This window comes from Numida meleagris, unplaced genomic scaffold (assembly GCF_002078875.1).
Source record: "Numida meleagris isolate 19003 breed g44 Domestic line unplaced genomic scaffold, NumMel1.0 unplaced_Scaffold290, whole genome shotgun sequence".
Lineage (NCBI taxonomy): Eukaryota > Metazoa > Chordata > Aves > Galliformes > Numididae > Numida > Numida meleagris.
In genome coordinates, this window is record NW_018364537.1 from 113977 (window position 1) to 130765 (window position 16789).

The window sequence follows — 16789 nt, forward strand, 5'->3', positions numbered from 1 at the left end:
TGGTCTCATCAGCAGTTTGGAGGGGCTGCTTGGGGCTCTGGGACTGTCTCTCTCCAACTTTTTGCCTGCTTAAAGCCTTCTCCACGTTACTTGAACGTAAGGTAGAACCGATTTGGGGGTGGGCAGATGTGTGGGGACGCTTTGCTGTGCGTGAAACAAAGAGCTGGGGAAATCCCTGTCCCCTGTATTCATGCCTCCAAATCCTGAAGCACTGTGTCATCGACGCTCAGGTAATCGGTGCCAAAGCCTCGCGACGTGCAGGAGATGCTGCTGTGGCGTGGGGCACTGAAAGCTGCCTCTGGAGCCTGTTCTTGGGCTTTCCTCAGTGCAGCAGCAGCAGAGTACCTCCTCCTCTTTGTATTCTCACTGACCTTCCTCACTCAGAGTGCACACACGTGGAGTCCTCGTCACAGCATGCACACCTGAGAGTGGCTCTCGGCTGTTTCCCACCCAGCCAAGTTCTGCCTTCAGCCCCTGGCAGTGGGTGCTGGGCTCTCTGTCAGTTTTGTGCTAGTACAAACTCGTTTCTATTTGCTTGGTTACATGCAGCTGAGAGCCTCAGTGGGCACACCTGGTTAATATTTCTCAGTGCCAGACCAGTTTCTCCATTGTTTTGGCAGCGTGGCTGGGGTTTTACCAGTGCTTTCGATGCTGTTCAGGTGTCTTGCTGGGACTGTCAGGATCTATGGAATAAAACTCAGTCCAAGCAGTGGACGTGCACAATGCACAGCCTGGGCAAGCAGTTGTTTGTACTGCAGGTCTGAAGTCGATGCAGGGACGGAGACTGTTTTCATCCCACTTTGCATCTGATTCATTGCATGTTTCTGCGGTCAAGCCTTGGGAAGATGAAATCTCTGCCAAGCGCCACGTCCCTTTGCAGCAGTGCAATGGATTCGAGGCTTTGCTATTTAGAAAGCATAGAATTCAGAGGCCGCGGGTAGAAGAGTTCAATAACGTTCCTTTAAAACAAAACAACAACAGAAAGGGGCTGTCCTCTGCTAAAAACTGACTTCAGCTCCTTGTGCTTGCAGAGTCCAATCTGTGGCAGAGTCGCGTGCAGCATGAATTGCTGCTTCTGTGTGCACGGAAGTGGTGGGCCCACAGTGACCCCCCCCCCCCTGTCCGTATCTGCTGCAGCCTGGAGCCGAGTGGAAGTTTCATCATCAGCAGTAAGTTTAGCCATCATTCTTCTTTTCTCTTGCAGGCTGCAGAATTTGCCCTTCGCTTTGACGAACCTTAACCTGAAAGCCTTGTGGCTGGCAGAAAACCAGTCCCAGCCCATGCTGAAATTCCAGACGGAAGACGACGAGAAGACGGGAGAAAAAGTCCTCACGTGCTACCTGCTTCCCCAGCAGCCTTCTCCTAGCCTGGGTAAGAGACCACGCTGTGAATGCTTCCTGCAGTGCTGTGCACATCAGCCTGGGGAGCGATGGAGAGGAGGGACCACAAACCTCTCTTTGCCTGGTTGCACTGTCCTCGGTTACTGCGGTGGCTGCAGCACGCTTCGACTTCTAATGAGCTGATGCCAACTTCCCAGGGCAGAGACTGCAAAAAGCAAGAGAGTGCTTGCAGCCTTGCCCGTAGATCTTCTGCTTGTATCTGTTGAATGAGTATGCTTCCTGTTGTGATGGTGGATATGTGTTAGTGCTTCTCATCTGTGCCTTCATTCGGCCTTTTCCTCTGGTTCTTAAGGGTTCAGGCTCACACCTTAACTTCAGTAGGCTCTGGAGGGTGCCCCATACAGAGGTGAAAAGATCTGGGGGTGCAGCTGACGTCCTCAGAGCCCTCTGCAGCTTGGTGCTGTGGGCAGGTGGATGCATCCTGATGGGGCTGAGCGCTGTCTTTCATCCAAGCCCCCAACCCTACGTGTTCAGAAAGTAGCTCCCACTCTGTTGCCTTTCTCCACAGAGAATCTTCTGCAGAACAGCGTGGACGAGAGCTGGACGGACACCAACTTGAACAGAGTCAGCGTGATTCAGTTCCTGGATGACCCCAAAGGAGACGACGAGGAGGAGTCTGGGGCTGAGAGGCGGGTGAGGAGCTCCTGGAGGATTGCTATCTTCCCGTGGGAACATGGGCACAAGGTTCTAATTGCAGGCAGACTCAAAAAGGATGGCAGATGATTTTCCTTTAACTGCAGATGCAAAGAGAAGGATAAAAGTTTCAGTTTACAGCAAATACGTATTGGCTTAAGTCTCCTGCAGAGTATTTTCTCCTTATCTTGTGGAGAGAGATTATCTCAATCTGAATCCTTCAAACAGAACGTGTTTGCATCTGTCCTTCCAGCATGGAGATGGTTTTTCTGCTGCTGCTTGGGGTGTTGTCTCCCATTTCTTTCCTCTTCCCAGCCCTACAGTAATGGCAGAGAAGCCCAGATCAGGTCCTGCTGTGTGACGCTGGGGTCACATCCAGACCACCGGGGCTCCTGTGGTCTGATAGCACGCGTGGTTTGAACTTATGCACTTCTAGGGCTGCTCTCACTGTGGAATCCCATGCTCTGTGTTCTCCTTTGGTAGGGGTTACAGCGCAGAGCAACCCCTCATCCCAGTGAACTCAAGGTTATGAAGAAGGTGATCGAAGTTCGGCGCAGCGAGGTCTGTGCTGCAAAACCTGGTACAGACCTGAATTCATCCGGCTCAGAAGTGAGTGCTGTTTGCTAAGAAATGATAGAACCACAGAGAGAGCGTGCAGCAGACCTGGGGAACGGGGAGGTTGTGTTTGTAAGCTGGCAGAAAAAGCTTTTGGGAGGTGTGGGAGCAGACTGAGCATGGGCTGCCTGCATTCCGTGGGTTGGAACCTGCCTTGGGTCAGCTGGGGCCACTGAGATGGGGCAGGAGGTGTAGCCAGGATGCAGAGAAGGGCATAAGGGGGGGGATAGCGTGCTACTTCTGTCATAGTGCAGGGAGAGGAACTCACTGATTTGTCTGAATAAAGGCTGGACCAGAGTACTGGGGGATGGTGCATTGCTGCACAGGTGTGACGCTGACAATAGATGCCCACATGGATGGTGACAAGGGTGGAGCTGGGTGAAGCAGCAGAGAAGGCAGCAGGCAGCCTGAAGGGAAAAAAAAAAAATGGTTGTGTTGGCACTGGAACTGCAGCACCTCGTGCCTGGGCTTCCATCTTGACTTTTACAACCTGTCGTCTTCTCAGGAAAAGAGAGTGAGTGCCACCTCCAACCGCAGCGAGGACTCCCACCACTCCAGCAGCACGGTCTCTGCTGACTTCAGGGCAGAGGAGCAGGGAGAGGAGAGGCAGAGGAGCCGGCCGAACGGGCAAGTGATGGAGATGCAGGAGCTGGAGAAGGAGGCCAAGGCAAGAGCTGAAGAGGAGCATAAGGAAGCGGTGGTCCAGGAGGATGAAGATGCGGAAGTGGAATACAATGAGGTAGGAATCTGGGAACTGCAGCAGGAGCCTGTTAAGAACTGGGAGGATTGGAAGTTCCTGAGAAAGTGGTGGATGGATGCACAGTGTGATTTGGGCATTGCTAGAGGCAAATAAAGGGCGTGCTATGTGACTGCAGGCGGAGATCTGGGGGTCCTGGTGTAGCTGGGCTCATTGAGGACTAGGCAGGGTGCATGGGAGCCAGACAGGGGCAATGTGGGAATATCAGGGGTACAGTTTTGGGTGCCCTCAGCCCATGGAGCTGACAGATGTGTCTAGGTGCAGGTGCTGTTATGGAGGGAGGCGGAAAACAACGGTTAGAGGGAAACTGAGATGTATTTCTGCATCTTGTGTCGCACAAAACCAGAGGTGCTGGCTTTGCCTGTGCTGGTGGTGGAGGGGAGAGCAGGTATCTGGCTGTTTTCTGAGGCTCACAGCCTTTCTGGGCCTTTTGCCATTGCAGCCCACTGTGCACTTTGCTGAGGACACGCTGATAAGGAGCGAGGATGAAGATGAAGATGAAGAGCGGCCGTTCCCGGTGGAGAAACAGAGGCTGATCCGCAAGGACACGCCCCACTATAAGAAACACTTCAAGATCACTAAGCTGCCCAAGCCAGAGGCAGTGGTAGCACTCCTGCAGGGGCTGAACAGCGATGGAGTCCCCAAAGAGGAGGAGGAGCTGGGAGGCTGCAACAACAACGCGGAGCCTGAGGACGAGGAGGAAGCGTGGGATGAGGATGACAGGAAGAACGGATCTTTGTCCGCTCAGCCCTCAGTGAAGGTGAGGTCTTGTGGGAGGAGAGGAGCGGGGGTTGCCCGAGCTCCCTTCTGCTCCAAACTGCCAAGCAGGTTGATGCGGCACCAGTGAAAACGCTGCAGGCTCCGGCGCTTCCATGGAGATGTGCTGAGGGCAAGGAGAGCTGAAGCTCGTTCTGGGGCTTTTGCAGTTGTCTGAGCTGGGCCGTGCTGTCTGTGTCTGACTCCTGGTGCTGCGACCGCACGCGTGCACGCTGCCCGTTACGTGCGATGCCGCGGTCTGTGCTGCAAGAGCAGTTCTCTTGTCTTGTTGCTGACAGTTCCTCCGTTCCTTTCAGTGTCCTCACCTGCTCTCGTTGCACCTGGTTTGCACTAGGACGAGCTGTGTCTCTGGATGGACCTAACCACGAGCCTTGGGTTCAGGCTGCTTAGCATTGCCTTTATGCCACAGCTCTTCCTGTGGTGTGAGAGCAGGCAGCAGCACCTTCTCCTCAGTGCTGCCCTGTGCCTGGCTGCGGTCCAATGAAGCGTGTGTGGTACTTGGGGGAGCTTCTGCTATGGAGTTCCCCATTGCCATGAGGCAGTGCTGGGCCTTTCTGGCCATGCTGGGGGCTGCTGAGTTGAGAGGTCCTTGGCTTTGCTCAGATGAGCCACCACCGTGTTTATTTGGTGAGGGACATAGAGATTCCTGCTTGAGGGAGGTGCTCGCAGTGATCGGGGTATGCTTCCGAGGGACACGATGTGAGGTCAGGGCAGTTCTTACTGAAACTGGTGATGGTGCTGGGGTCATTTCAACCCCATGCTGGAGTTCAGGCTGCACAGGGAAGGTTCCTGTGCTCGGGTTTCCTTAGGAGCCTTTCCCTCGGTGCATTCTGCCTCGCTGTCCGAGCTGATGTTTGCTCCTTAGGGATGAGGTGTGCAGTTTCCTTTACTGCTTGTGAAGCTCTTCAGAGTGAAAACACGTGGTGGCTGCTGCCGTTAAGAGCGTGTGAAGCTGTCCTGAGCGCCCTGCATCCACACCTGCCATGCCTGGGAGATGCCCTGACCCAAAAGCTTGTTTCAAGCCAGGATTCAGCGCTAGGGAGGCACTGAGCTGCTGGCAAAACCTCCGTAGGCATCGAGGCCCCGGGTTTGGTATCTGTCAAGAAGTCACGTCTGTTACTAGCTCAGCCTTCTGCTTGGGAATCCCAGTTCTCCTTTCGCTGGGGCTGGTCTGGATGCCCGCTCCAGATGTGTCAGCTCTCCTCCTGAGCTGATGGAGAAGCAGGGACGTGGGGGAGCAGCGGAGATTCAGTGGATTCAGTCCCAGTGGAGATTCATGCACTGAGGAAGGAGGTGGACCAGGGCGTGCAGGAGGCAAGGTCCTTAAACCAGGACAGCTGGCTGTCAGGGCACGTTCCCGCATTTGGGAGCGGGATCCCTGGATGCTTTGTCCCACCAGAAGCGTTTCCCTTGATAGGTGGGAGCAGTGCAGTTGGGTTTGGGGCGGCCTCGCTCTGTGGGCCAGCAGGTGGCACCTGGGTGCCATTTCTCCTGGGTTGTTCCCTCTTTCCTCCTTCACCCGGTGGCTCTGTACGGGGCTGGGAGGTGAAGGCAGCTGATGGTGCTCAGCTTGGAACTCGGCGGCCGCAGCCTCAGCGCGTCGGCACGGACAAAGTCAGGCCTTCGGTTGGCAGCTTCCAGTTGGCCAACACGTGCCGGCGTGCCGCACGCTGTGAGCAGCCCTGTCCCCGTCCTCGCTCGGAGGTGGCGGTGAGGATCCGTGCGAGCGGGGCCTGCTCGGGATTCCCGGCCAGCCCCGTCAGAGCGGTGTGCGTCTGTGTTGTGTCGTGTTGGGTGGTGGTGGTTGTGGTTGTGGTTGTGGTTGTGGTGGCGGGTTTGGTTGATGCTCCACTAATCCGCATGCCTCTTTGCTGGTTCCTGTCCTAACAGGGGGTGTCGTTTGATCAAGCCAATAATCTGCTGATTGAACCTGCTCGCATTGAGGAGGAAGAGGTCTGTACCACTCCCACTGTTCTCACTCTGCTGAAAATCATTCCGTCTGCTTGATTTGCTTCCCAGGCTCGCTCCCTGTAGGGGAACTCTGATCTATTGGGGTCAAGTGGCTTCTGGACCTGACCGATCACCGACACCATGATTGTTTCTTCCCCCGCTTTCCTCCTCTCCTTGCTCCTTTCCCTCCCTTTCCATCCCTGAGGTGAGAATGGCTGCTGCAGATCAAGACTGAGATGGGAGAAATGGGGAAAAAAACAGAGGGGGCACGGGTGGAAGGCTCAGCTCCAATGTGCTGTGCGCTGAGGAAGGAGGTGGAAGCAAATATATACATGTGTTCAGGAGTGATGGTAGCCCAGGAGGAGCGGAGGGCTCCGGGATCTGCTGGGTGCAGTGGGGGATGACCCTCTGGGCTCTGGCAGAGAATTGAACTCGTGAGGAAGGTGGGCTGGAGTTGCTTAATGAGGCTTGCATGGTACGCAGCCCGTGCTGACATCCCACCGCTGGGTGCTCTCACGCAGTGCTTCGGGACTCTTTTTTTAATACAAGTTTTCAGCAGGCTTGCTTTAATCCCTTTTGACAGTGGCTCTCTGCAGGCAGTCTTTGCAGGGAGCTCTTGGGGGCAGAATGCTGCTGCCCCTGGCAAGAGGCAGACGCTGTGTCAGGAGGGACTGCTTGCGTGGAGGATGCTTCCCTTGGGGACAGCACAGTGGCACCAGACCCGTGTATTTAGTACTTGAGCGTGCTGGCCTGACGGACCATGAACGTGCCTCTCTGCTTCTCCCTCAGGTGTGAGGTGGAGGCTCTTCCTTCTCAGTTTTGGAGCAAAGCTTTGGCAGGGAGATATCAGATGCTTCGTTTCTGCTTCAAGTGAAACGTGTGCTGACCCCAACCTGGCACGCTGTTTGGGTGCCCTGAAGGTTTTTTTTTAATCTCTTTAGCCATAGATCGCTGGAAAAAAACCACATTCACACCTCTTGCATTTCTCTTTGTGCAGCTCCGCAGTCCCCAGTAAAGAGGCAGCACCTCAGCACGGGCGCTTCCTGGTCCCCTGCTTGGGAACTGCTCTTGTTCCTCGTTGAGCTCTGCTAGACCTCAAGGTCAATATGTGGAATTTGCTGCATATGCAGCAGCCTGGGAAACCTCAGCTTTGTATCAGGAGGCACGCTGCCTGCCCCTTCCTTGCCTCCTGCCCGTGCTCTGCCTGCATCTGATGGAAGTGCCTAGGACTTCTTGGAGACCGCTGGGGAGGGCGGCTGGTCAGAGGCCCCGCGTTGTTCCGATGTCCGTGTAGTGCCATTCCTGCTTTGTACAGAGCTGTGGCCCCGCTGTGCGGTGCCACGCAGGGTGTGAGGTGGTGCTGCAGCTCCCAAGGACAAAATGCTGGAGATGCTCCAGGTGGGCCGGGGTTGAAGCTGCCCCGCAGCAGGCTGGCTTCGGGGAGCGGTTGGCTGGAAGCTCACAGTGCTGCGATCACAATCCTTGCCTATTTTCATGCAGCTCTTAAAACATTTAGTTTTGTTTGTGGTTGAATATTTAACCCTAATACCGAGCCAAGGCCTGGCAGAGCTGGAGGCATCTACCTGACTTCAATCAGCGCTGCAGCATCAGGGGTAGGGAGCCCTGTGCAGTGTGCACAGCTGGCACCTCGGCTCCTTTGACTGTTAGGGCAAATGGGACTCTGCTACAGAGGAAAGCATAACTTTGGAGAAGCACAGGAGTGGCTGATATTCCTATTCCACTGCTGCCTCAATTCCCAGTGTTTTGGTTTAGTCTCTGCAGCGCAGATGGAGATGGCTTTTTCTGAATCGTAGAGAGGCTGCTGGAGGCGTGGAGGAGCGTCTCAAACTGCTCTTTGAAGGCACGAGGTTGCAGCTGAATTTTGCTTGGTTTCAGTGAGTTTTCTAAGAAATAGTCCCCAAAGAGCTGCTGTGAAAATTGAGGATGGCAGTGCAAGCGGAGCCCCGAGTTCTGCTTGGTGCTGCATTGGCTGCAGTAATGGCTGGTGTCCTCCCTTGTGTCTTCTACAGAGCACCTGAAAATAAGAGCCAAGAGGTGCTTTGCAGGGGCAGCTTGTGCTGCTTGAGGAGCTTCGTATGCTTTTGCTTCTCCTGTGAGGTGTTCTCCCAGCTGTACAAGGCCATTTGGAGAGTGGACAGTGGTAATTTCCCTCAATAGAATCATAGAATGGTTTGGATTGAAAGGAACCTTTTAAGATCATCCAGTTCCATCCCCCCCCCCTGCTGTAGGCAGGGACACCTCCCTCTAGAACAGGTTGCGCACAGCCCCATCCAGCCTGGCCTTGAACCCCTCCAGGGAGGGGGGGCATCCACAACCTCGCTGGGCAACCTGTCCCAGTGCCTCACCACCCTCACAGTAAACACAGTAAAGAATTTCTTCCTGATGTCTAGTCTAAATCTCCCCTCTTCCAGCTTAAAACCATTTCCCCTCCTCCTGTCACTACGTGCCAGTATAAAAAGTCCCTCCTAGCTTTCCTGTAGGCCCCCCCCAGCAGGTACTAGCAGGCCACTCTAAGGTCCTTCCAGAGCCTTCTCTTCTCCAGGCTGAAGAAACCCATCTCTCTCAGCCTGTCCTTGCAGGGTGGGGGGGTGCTCCATCCTCTGTTCATCTTTGTGGCCCTCCTCCGGACCCCCTTCACCATCTCCATGTCCTTCTTGTGCTGGGGGGGCACTAGGAGAAAGCTGGGCTGATCCTAGAGGTTCAGAGATCCTTGGTGGATGGTGGAAAAGATCCCATCAGCTTCCTCTGCTCTTACGTCGCTCTGGAGCCAGGAGCAAGTCAGGTCATCTTCTTGGAGCAGCCTCACCCTATGGGAGCTGCTCAGGACAGCCCTCCTTCCCTCCTGATGCTGCTGTGGTGCTGCCTTTGCTACTTGGACCTCTGTGTCGTAGCCTCTTGTTTGCTGGATGGGACCAGTGTACCCATCAGGACGTCATCACGCTCAAGTTCTTACGCAGAAAACTTGATTTTCACACAGTATGATCTGCAAATTCTGAACCCCGAAAAGATGGTTGAACTTATTTTGTTTAATGCAAGAAATCATGGCATGAGCTCAGCTGGTGGGAGTAGGATATACTTTTTGAGGGAGCGGTCCTCTCCTAGTTTGAAAAAGATGCAACGCTCCACGCCCTGTACTGATTTTTTTTTTAACACTTTTTCATCCCATCGAGCAAGGAAAAATACGATGTGTTTTCTGCTCAGATTTGCTCACCTTTTAATTTCCTGCCATACCAATGTTCTCATGACCGTCTTTGGCTCAGCATCCTTTCTTCAGCTGTCCTCCTCCCTGCAATTTGGAGGTAGGAGCTGTTGCATCTCCAGGGAGAGGTTACTTTGCATTCAGAGAACCACAGAATCATGAAGGTTGGAGAAGACCTCCAAGGTCACCAACTTCAACCCATGCCCACTGAACCATGTCCCCAAGTACCACATCTCCACGGTTCTCCGACACCTCCACGGACACCGGGTTCCCCCACCTTCCTGGGCAGGCTGTTCCCTTCTCTGCCCACTCTTTGGAGAAGGAATTTCTCCTAATATCCAACCTGAACCTCCACTGACACAATCTGAGGCCATCACCTCAGATCTGCACTGCATCTGTCTGGTTTTTTTTTTTTTGAAGAACTGCTCCTGTGGCAACCAGGATGCATTTGGGTCCATTAAGGCACAGTGGGAATGCTGGTCATGTCTACCATGCAATTCACCATCACGTATTATTTTACTGATGGCAAATTTTATCTCATCTGGAAGTTTCCGAAGGTCCAAGTAGCAAACTGTGGAATCGTTTTCCACACAAATGAAGAGCTGCTTGCACAGTCTGCTTTTCCTGCTCCGTGAATGCAATACACTCACGTGGCTGCTTTCATAGAGTCCTTAGAGTTGGAAAGGATTTCTGAAGACCACCTAGTCCAGCTCCCCTGCACTGAACAGGGACACCACAGCTGGGCCAGGTTGCCCAGGCCTCATCCAGCAATCCGTCTCCAGGGACGGGGCATCAACCACATCCCTAGGCAGCCTGTTCCAGTGCCTCCCCTCCTACCAAACCAAGTGTTTGAGGGCTGTGGGGCGAGCATTTATCAGGGAAGACAGAGGCAAAAAAGTTGTTGAGTACCTCAGCCTTCTCCTTGTCTGTTGTTGCCTGCCTGGCTCTGTCACTCATTGGGGGGGGGTGCACCCTCCTGGACTTTCCTTTCCTGGTTGAGAAATAGTTTTCCTTTTCTGGTTCTCCAATAGGAGAAAAAAAAAAAAAGAAAAAGAAACAAAGCAAAAAACCACAACAAAGCCAGAAAACAATAGAGCAATATCTGATCTTCCTTTTTGAAATGGGAAAACAGAATGCATTTCAGTGCTAGAAGTCTCACCGCTTAGGCCCAGCGTTACACCAAAGCAACAAATTTCAGTAACCTCTGTGGAAATAAACGTGGCAGTTGCATACCTTTAAACGCTGGTTCATATTTGCAAACTGAACTGCATTTTCTGACTGAAAAAAGAGAACTTGTAGCATAGTTTTAGACCTTGTGATGGGGATTGTAACCTCTGGCTGTGATCCAGGAACTGGAATGAGGCAAAACTGTGCTAGGTTGGCCCTTCTGGAAGATAGACTTCATATAAAACAAACAAACAAACAAAAAACAGCCCTCTGTGTTCAATTCAGGAGCCATGAGCTAAATTTAAGATTTGCAGGATTTCTTCCAGTTGAGTCTCCTGCAGTCACTAGCATCGCAATCCCTGATGGCTGAGGCTGGCAGGGACCTCAGGGTCCGTCAGGCCCAACCCAGGGATACCCAGAGCAGGGATACCCAGCACCACGTCCCGGCAGCAGCTGAACATCTCCGAGGAGGAGACCCTGCAGCCTCTGGGCAGCCCGTGTTGGTGCTCAGCCACCCGCACAGTGCGGTGCTTCCTGGTGGGCAGAGGGAGTCTCTTGTGCCTCAGCTGGTGCCGCTGCCTCTTGTCCAGGTACTGGGCACCGCTGACCAGAGCCTCCTCCATCCTCTGTGGGCATTGCTGGGATCCCCCCAAGCTGCTGCTTCTCGGGGCTGAGCAGCCCCATCTCCTTCAGCTTCTCTTCCCAGCAGAGCTACTCCAGGCCCTTCATCATCTTTGCAGCCCTGGACTCTCTCCTGCATGTCTCCAGGTCTTTATTACACTTAGGAACCCAGTGCTGATCTCAGCACTCTAGGTGCTGCCTCCCTGGTGCTGAGTGGAGGGACAGGGTCACCTCGTGCTGTACCATCGGCCTTCCTGGCTGTAGGGGCTCATCGCCGGGTCACATCTTGCCTGGGGCCTACCCGGACCACGTGTCCTTTTCCAGCCAGGTGCCCCAGCATCTCCTCCTGTGGGGTTGCTCCTCCCCAGCCGCAGGCTTTGCGCTCCTTGTTGAATTCCGTGAGCTTCCTTCAGCCCAATGAGGCTGGACGTTAGGAAATAACTGCTCTTCTGAAAGAACGGTCAGGCGCTGGGATGGGCTGCCCAGGGTGGTGGTTGAGTCACCATCCCTGGAGGTGCTCAAGGAACGTTGAGACGTTGCGTTGAGAGCCATGGTTTAGCGGGGTTATTGGCGGTAGGTGGATGGTTGGACTGGATGATCTTGTAGGCCTCTTCCAACCTCGTTAATTCTATGGTTCTGTGATTTCTCAGCCTGTCCAGGGCCCCTGTGTGGCAGCAGGGCACGCTTATGTGCCCCCCACTCCCCCGTGGTGTTGGCTGTAATCTTGCTGAGGGTGCACTCTGCCCCATCTTTCAGATCAGTAGCTGTGTAGTATACCCTATTTCATCAGCTTTTTATTAAGTGCAGATCGTTTCCTTCTGCTCAGGCTTCTCCTACTGCCAAGCTTCTCCAGATTTCTTATTCTGGAATGATTAGAAAGCTTGCTTTCCAACTAAACATGCACTTCCTTAGTTTTAGTTGTTTTAATTAAAATTTTATCCTGAAAAACCTCTTTGCTGCTGCCTGACCCTTCGAGCTTTTTGTTCTTTTATGGCCATCAGTCACAACTCCAGCTTTCGCTGCACGAGATTAAAGCAGCCAGATTCTCTTCTAAGATCAGTTCTCCGTTTGATGTCTTTCTCACTGCCTTTTCATACACCAGTTCTGCTCTGGATTTGCTGGCTGTGGATAATATGGCAGAGTGTGATTGGACTTCAGTAGGCCATGTTCCATAGCTTTTCTTTCGTTTCCCATCCGTGAACCAAAGCTCTCAGTGGCCACCTCACTTTTGTTCCTGCGTTCAGCGTTGGGTCCTCAGTGAGTTTTGTTCTTTGTACCCCTCTACTTCGCGGTGAGCGAGGAAACAGTTTTCCGTCTGTCCCCATGTGCTGTCTGTCCTCAGCAGCACGTGATGGAAACGCAGCACAGTTCTCGGTGTGAGGCTCGCCAGGGAAACAGATGGCGGATGAGTCTCATTAATTTTCCAGTACTTCATCTTTCAGTTTGTCATTAAATGATGGGCTAAAGTGGGTACTTAAAGCAAGGAGAAACTATTGGACTGAAAGGAATTTCAAGGTGAGATTTCGTAGGCAGAAATGAGACAAAATGAATGACTATGTCACAAAAGAAATTGCTGAGTGTGGGGATAAAAACCCCTTACTGCTAAAGAGAGGAAAAAATATAACGCATCTCAACGTCATTCATTCTAGCTGAACCCCCAGGACATACATGTGTTAGGCTTTTGCTCTATTTCTAGTTCCAGAAGTGGTTCAGTGCTCTGTACACTTGTCCAATACTGTTTTCTTTGTCTAGGAAATAGAATATTTTCATTTTCAGAAGGACTTTGTCTTGTTCTGTTCCGTGGTGCAGCCAGCCCAGTTCCTTCTGGGACCCGTATTTTACCGCTGACATTCCCATTGCTGTGGCAAACCTGGGTACCTATTGCGATGAGTTTCTTAAATCCTTACTTCAGGAGTTTGTTAATGAAAGAACTGACCAACCTGTTTGTGCCTAGAGGGTTTAATATTCAAGGTTCCAAGACCACCATGGATGGGAATATTTAAGAAATCCCATCCGTTCTGTCATCTTCACTTAATGAAATTTGGGCCTTTGTCTTGGGGCCTCTTTGGAGAAGGGGTGAGCAGGAGCACGGCTGAGCACTTAGCACCGCAGGGCAGCTGTGCTGACTGTAACTAACAGAACCTCTTGAAGGCCAAACGAGCACCATCGCAGCCAGGAGAGCCTCAGCTCAGCTCCTTTGCCAGGGGCAGGACCTTTCCTCCACGTTCCTTTTTCCATTGTTCATTTTTAGCTTCGTTCTCACCGGCTCACGCAGCGGTCTCTCCCCTTCCATTTGCTCATGGATATTTTCAGCCTGTCCACGTGTTCTCACGAGCCACTGCTTACCCAAGACAGATTTAGCTCCTTCTAATCTTTCCTGGTGAGTCAGAGCCTCTGGCTCCCAGTGCACCTCTTCTGTGAGGACCTCTATTTTGTAGAGGTGTTCCTGGAAAAGCACGCAGACTTGTGTGATGTCTGTGTAAAGACGTCTCTGATGGTGAGCATGAGGGATTTCCTTTGGGGATGATGCAGTGCAGTCTTTAGCAAGACACGGTGATTCCTTACTGCTATTGTCCCAGGTCCTTGTAATCTGTAATTTAGGATTTCTGGACTGTTAATGGTGTTGACACAGTGGAGCTTCTGACCATGAAACGGTCTCGTTACTCCAGTCTCACTTCTCCAATCTCATTTACACGTTTACATTCCGTGGTATCGTGCAATTCAGCGTTGCTTTGCATTAAGAAGGATTTCTTTTATGCCTGCAGCTGAAATTTCATTGGGGATCCGTAGTTCCTTCGTTGCTGCTGGAATAATCATTTCATTTCAAATCGTTAATGACACGAAAAAAACCTAAAAATTCTGTCCTGTCCCATCCCCTCCTGAATCTGGAGCATCCTGGCCTCCCCTCAAACACCACAATGAACATTTTTTTTTTAATTGGGGGTTTGAAATAAGATCAGGCCTGATAAAATCCGCAGAACCTCACCCTCCTCATGGTTCTTCGCTGGTGACCAGTGCTTGGTTCTCAGCTTGTATGATGTACACGCAACGCCAACACCCTGCGGTGTCAAGAAGAGCGCCCAGTGATAAGAAGTGCCAAGGTTTGCCAAAGTCTGCTTACTAAATTGGTGCTCTTACTTTATCAGCCAAGTTCAGTGTCCTGTCAAGGAATGGAATAGTGGCAGTGGTGGATTTTTTGTCTGTTTGTTTATGACAATTAGGTATTTCAAGAAGTTGAACTGCTTGACGCGAGTGTTATTTCTGTCTGCGTGGTAAGAGGCATGTGTACTGGTTCTTCCATTACTCCTCTGGAAATGGTGCTGAGATGACTGTCAGGTAATTGCAGGCATCATCCCATGTAAGCTTCCATCCAGCAGCACAACATAAATGCTATTTCAGGGTGTCAGGATTCCAGAATTTTCTAACAGCTCTGTGAGCATATTGGAGATCTTGGCCAGTTGTCAGGACTCTTAGGTACACGTTCCTTAGTCCTTCTGGCTCTTTAGGTGGATTTCCCATATTGGTGACGTTTAATGGATTCTTCAGCTCCTTTTGGAGTGTGGTTCTTGTGGTATGTACGCATCACCGTGTTTCTATCCGAATACAAATGGGAAGAATTCATTGTACGTTTGCCTTTTCTGTGTCACTGGGGTCAATTCAGTCCCATTTAAAGCTTCAAGGGGTGCAGCTCTAGCAATCAGACGCTTACCTGCCTCCAAATGTGCATATCCTAAAAAGATGTCTGTGCATGCAGAAAACTGCTGCCTTCTCAAAGTAAAATCCTTAAACCCAACTCCTTTGGGTGTGCATGGGGAAACAGCTTGGTCTTTCAGCAGCTCTGAAGTGCAGCAGCTCCATGCTGTGCCAGTAGAGACCAGTGAAAGTCCGGTTGTCCGTGCTGTGCCCCTGCTCAGAGCACATTGTAGAAACCCTTAATTGGCAGTTGGTAGGACACGGTGCTGAGTACTGTCCCAGATCTATTGGGCAATGTTCAGATATCCCTGGTAGCTACTGGAAAAGTAAGCCTGCCCGTGAGTGCAGCGTTTGTTTCTTTACAGTAGTTCGTGTTTATTCTCTGTGATTTGGAAAATCTAGCTGGATCAGGAGAATCTGTTAAAAGATAGCTGTAGAGAGTCCATGGACAATAGGTGGGAATGGAACTAGTCCTTATTTGAGTGTGTTCCTCAGAGACGTATAGGTAGAAACACAGATGGGACTGAAGGAGGCAGAGGAATGAGTTGGTGAGTGTAGCTGCTTCCTTGGCTTGTGCTTTGGTGCAGTCATAGAATCATTAAAGTTGGAAAGGACCTCCAAGATCCCCAAGTCCAACCACAACCCCTCCCCACCGTGCACGCTGACCGTGTCCCCAAGTGCCACATCTCTGTGGCTCTGCACCACCTCCAGGGACAGAGATTCCACCACTGCCCTGAGCAACCGGCACCAGTGTATGACCACTCTTTCCAAGAATAAATTGCTCCTATTATCCAACCTGTGAGGTTGCGATGTGAGGCCATCACTTCTCGTCCTGTCGCTGTTCCCTGGGAGCAGAGGCCAACCCCCGTCCCTCTCCAACCTCCTTTCAGGAAGCTGGAGAGCAATGAGGTCTCCCCTGAGCCTTGTCTGCTCCAGGATGAACCATCCCACTTGCTTGGCTGCTCCCCATAGACTGTGCTCCTGACCCTTCACAGCCCCGCTGCCCTTCTCTGGACACGCTCCAGGGCCTTAATATGTTTCTTGTAGTGAGGAGCTCAGAACTGAACACAGCACTCAAGGTGCAGCCTCACTGGGGTCGAGTACAATCACGATGAACGGATTTTTCCTGGTCTCCGGTGGCAGTTCAGGGAAATACCAACATCAGGCTCAAGTGGCAGCTTTTGCCATTTTGCCTTTCCTCCTGTCCCAGTACCATATGTCCGTGGAGGAGCTCACGTAACTAGGATGAAACACTGGATTTGTTGTCATTTAGTGACGGTGTTTGCCCTTTCTGCTGCTGCAAGGAGTCAGAATCGGACAAGTAGCATGTTTCTATGTGAGGAATATCACAGATCTGTTGTGAAGTGTGAGATGAAACGTCAAGAAACGTTTAGATATAGCACTGAGAGCCATGGTTTAGTGGGCTTATTGGTGGTAGGTGGATGGTTGGACTAGGTGATCTTGTAGGTCTTTTCCAGCCTAGCTAATTCTATGATACTATGAACCATTGCTGGATGGCAGTGGATCCGGGGTGGTAAGGGCAAAAATGGAAGAAGAGAAAAAATAGAAAGAGAAGTCACTGACAGAGTGATGCGGAGGTGGTACTGTGCCACCCCTTGCAGTCTGGACAGCTGCTGGCTGCATTTACAGCCTATGAATGTCAGAGCAGCTCTGAGGCAGCCCTATGGCTGGAGGCTGCTGTGGGGAAGGTGTAGCTTGTCATGAGGACCTGCAGGCCGTCATGAGGACCTGCAGGCCGTCATGAGGGGCTCTGGGCTGCCTTGAGGACCTGCAGTCCATCATCAGGAGCTGCAGGCTACCATGAGGACCTGCAGTCCATCATCAGGAGCTGCAGGCCGCCATGAGGAGCTCTGGGCCACCATGAGGACCTGCAGTCCATCATGAGGAGCTCTGGGCCACCATGAGGACCTGCAGTCCATCATGAGGAGCTCTGGG

General features: G+C 52.1%; 1 protein-coding gene across 22 annotated transcripts in view; it reads left to right on the forward strand.

The window, feature by feature from the left end:
- SCRIB (scribbled planar cell polarity protein) overlaps window positions 1-16789 on the forward strand; it is a 102656-nt gene that overhangs the window by 25946 nt on the left and 59921 nt on the right. For 20 of the 22 annotated variants that reach the window (XM_021382802.1, XM_021382780.1, XM_021382784.1 and 17 more), the window contains exons 11-16: window positions 1205-1371; window positions 1909-2033; window positions 2517-2642; window positions 3154-3387; window positions 3848-4165; window positions 6073-6135. In XM_021382802.1, coding sequence (XP_021238477.1) covers window positions 1205-1371; window positions 1909-2033; window positions 2517-2642; window positions 3154-3387; window positions 3848-4165; window positions 6073-6135 — 1033 coding nt within the window. The remainder of the gene's footprint in view (window positions 1-1204; window positions 1372-1908; window positions 2034-2516; window positions 2643-3153; window positions 3388-3847; window positions 4166-6072; window positions 6136-16789) is intronic. The other 2 variants (XM_021382790.1, XM_021382783.1) reach the window with 1 other exon arrangement.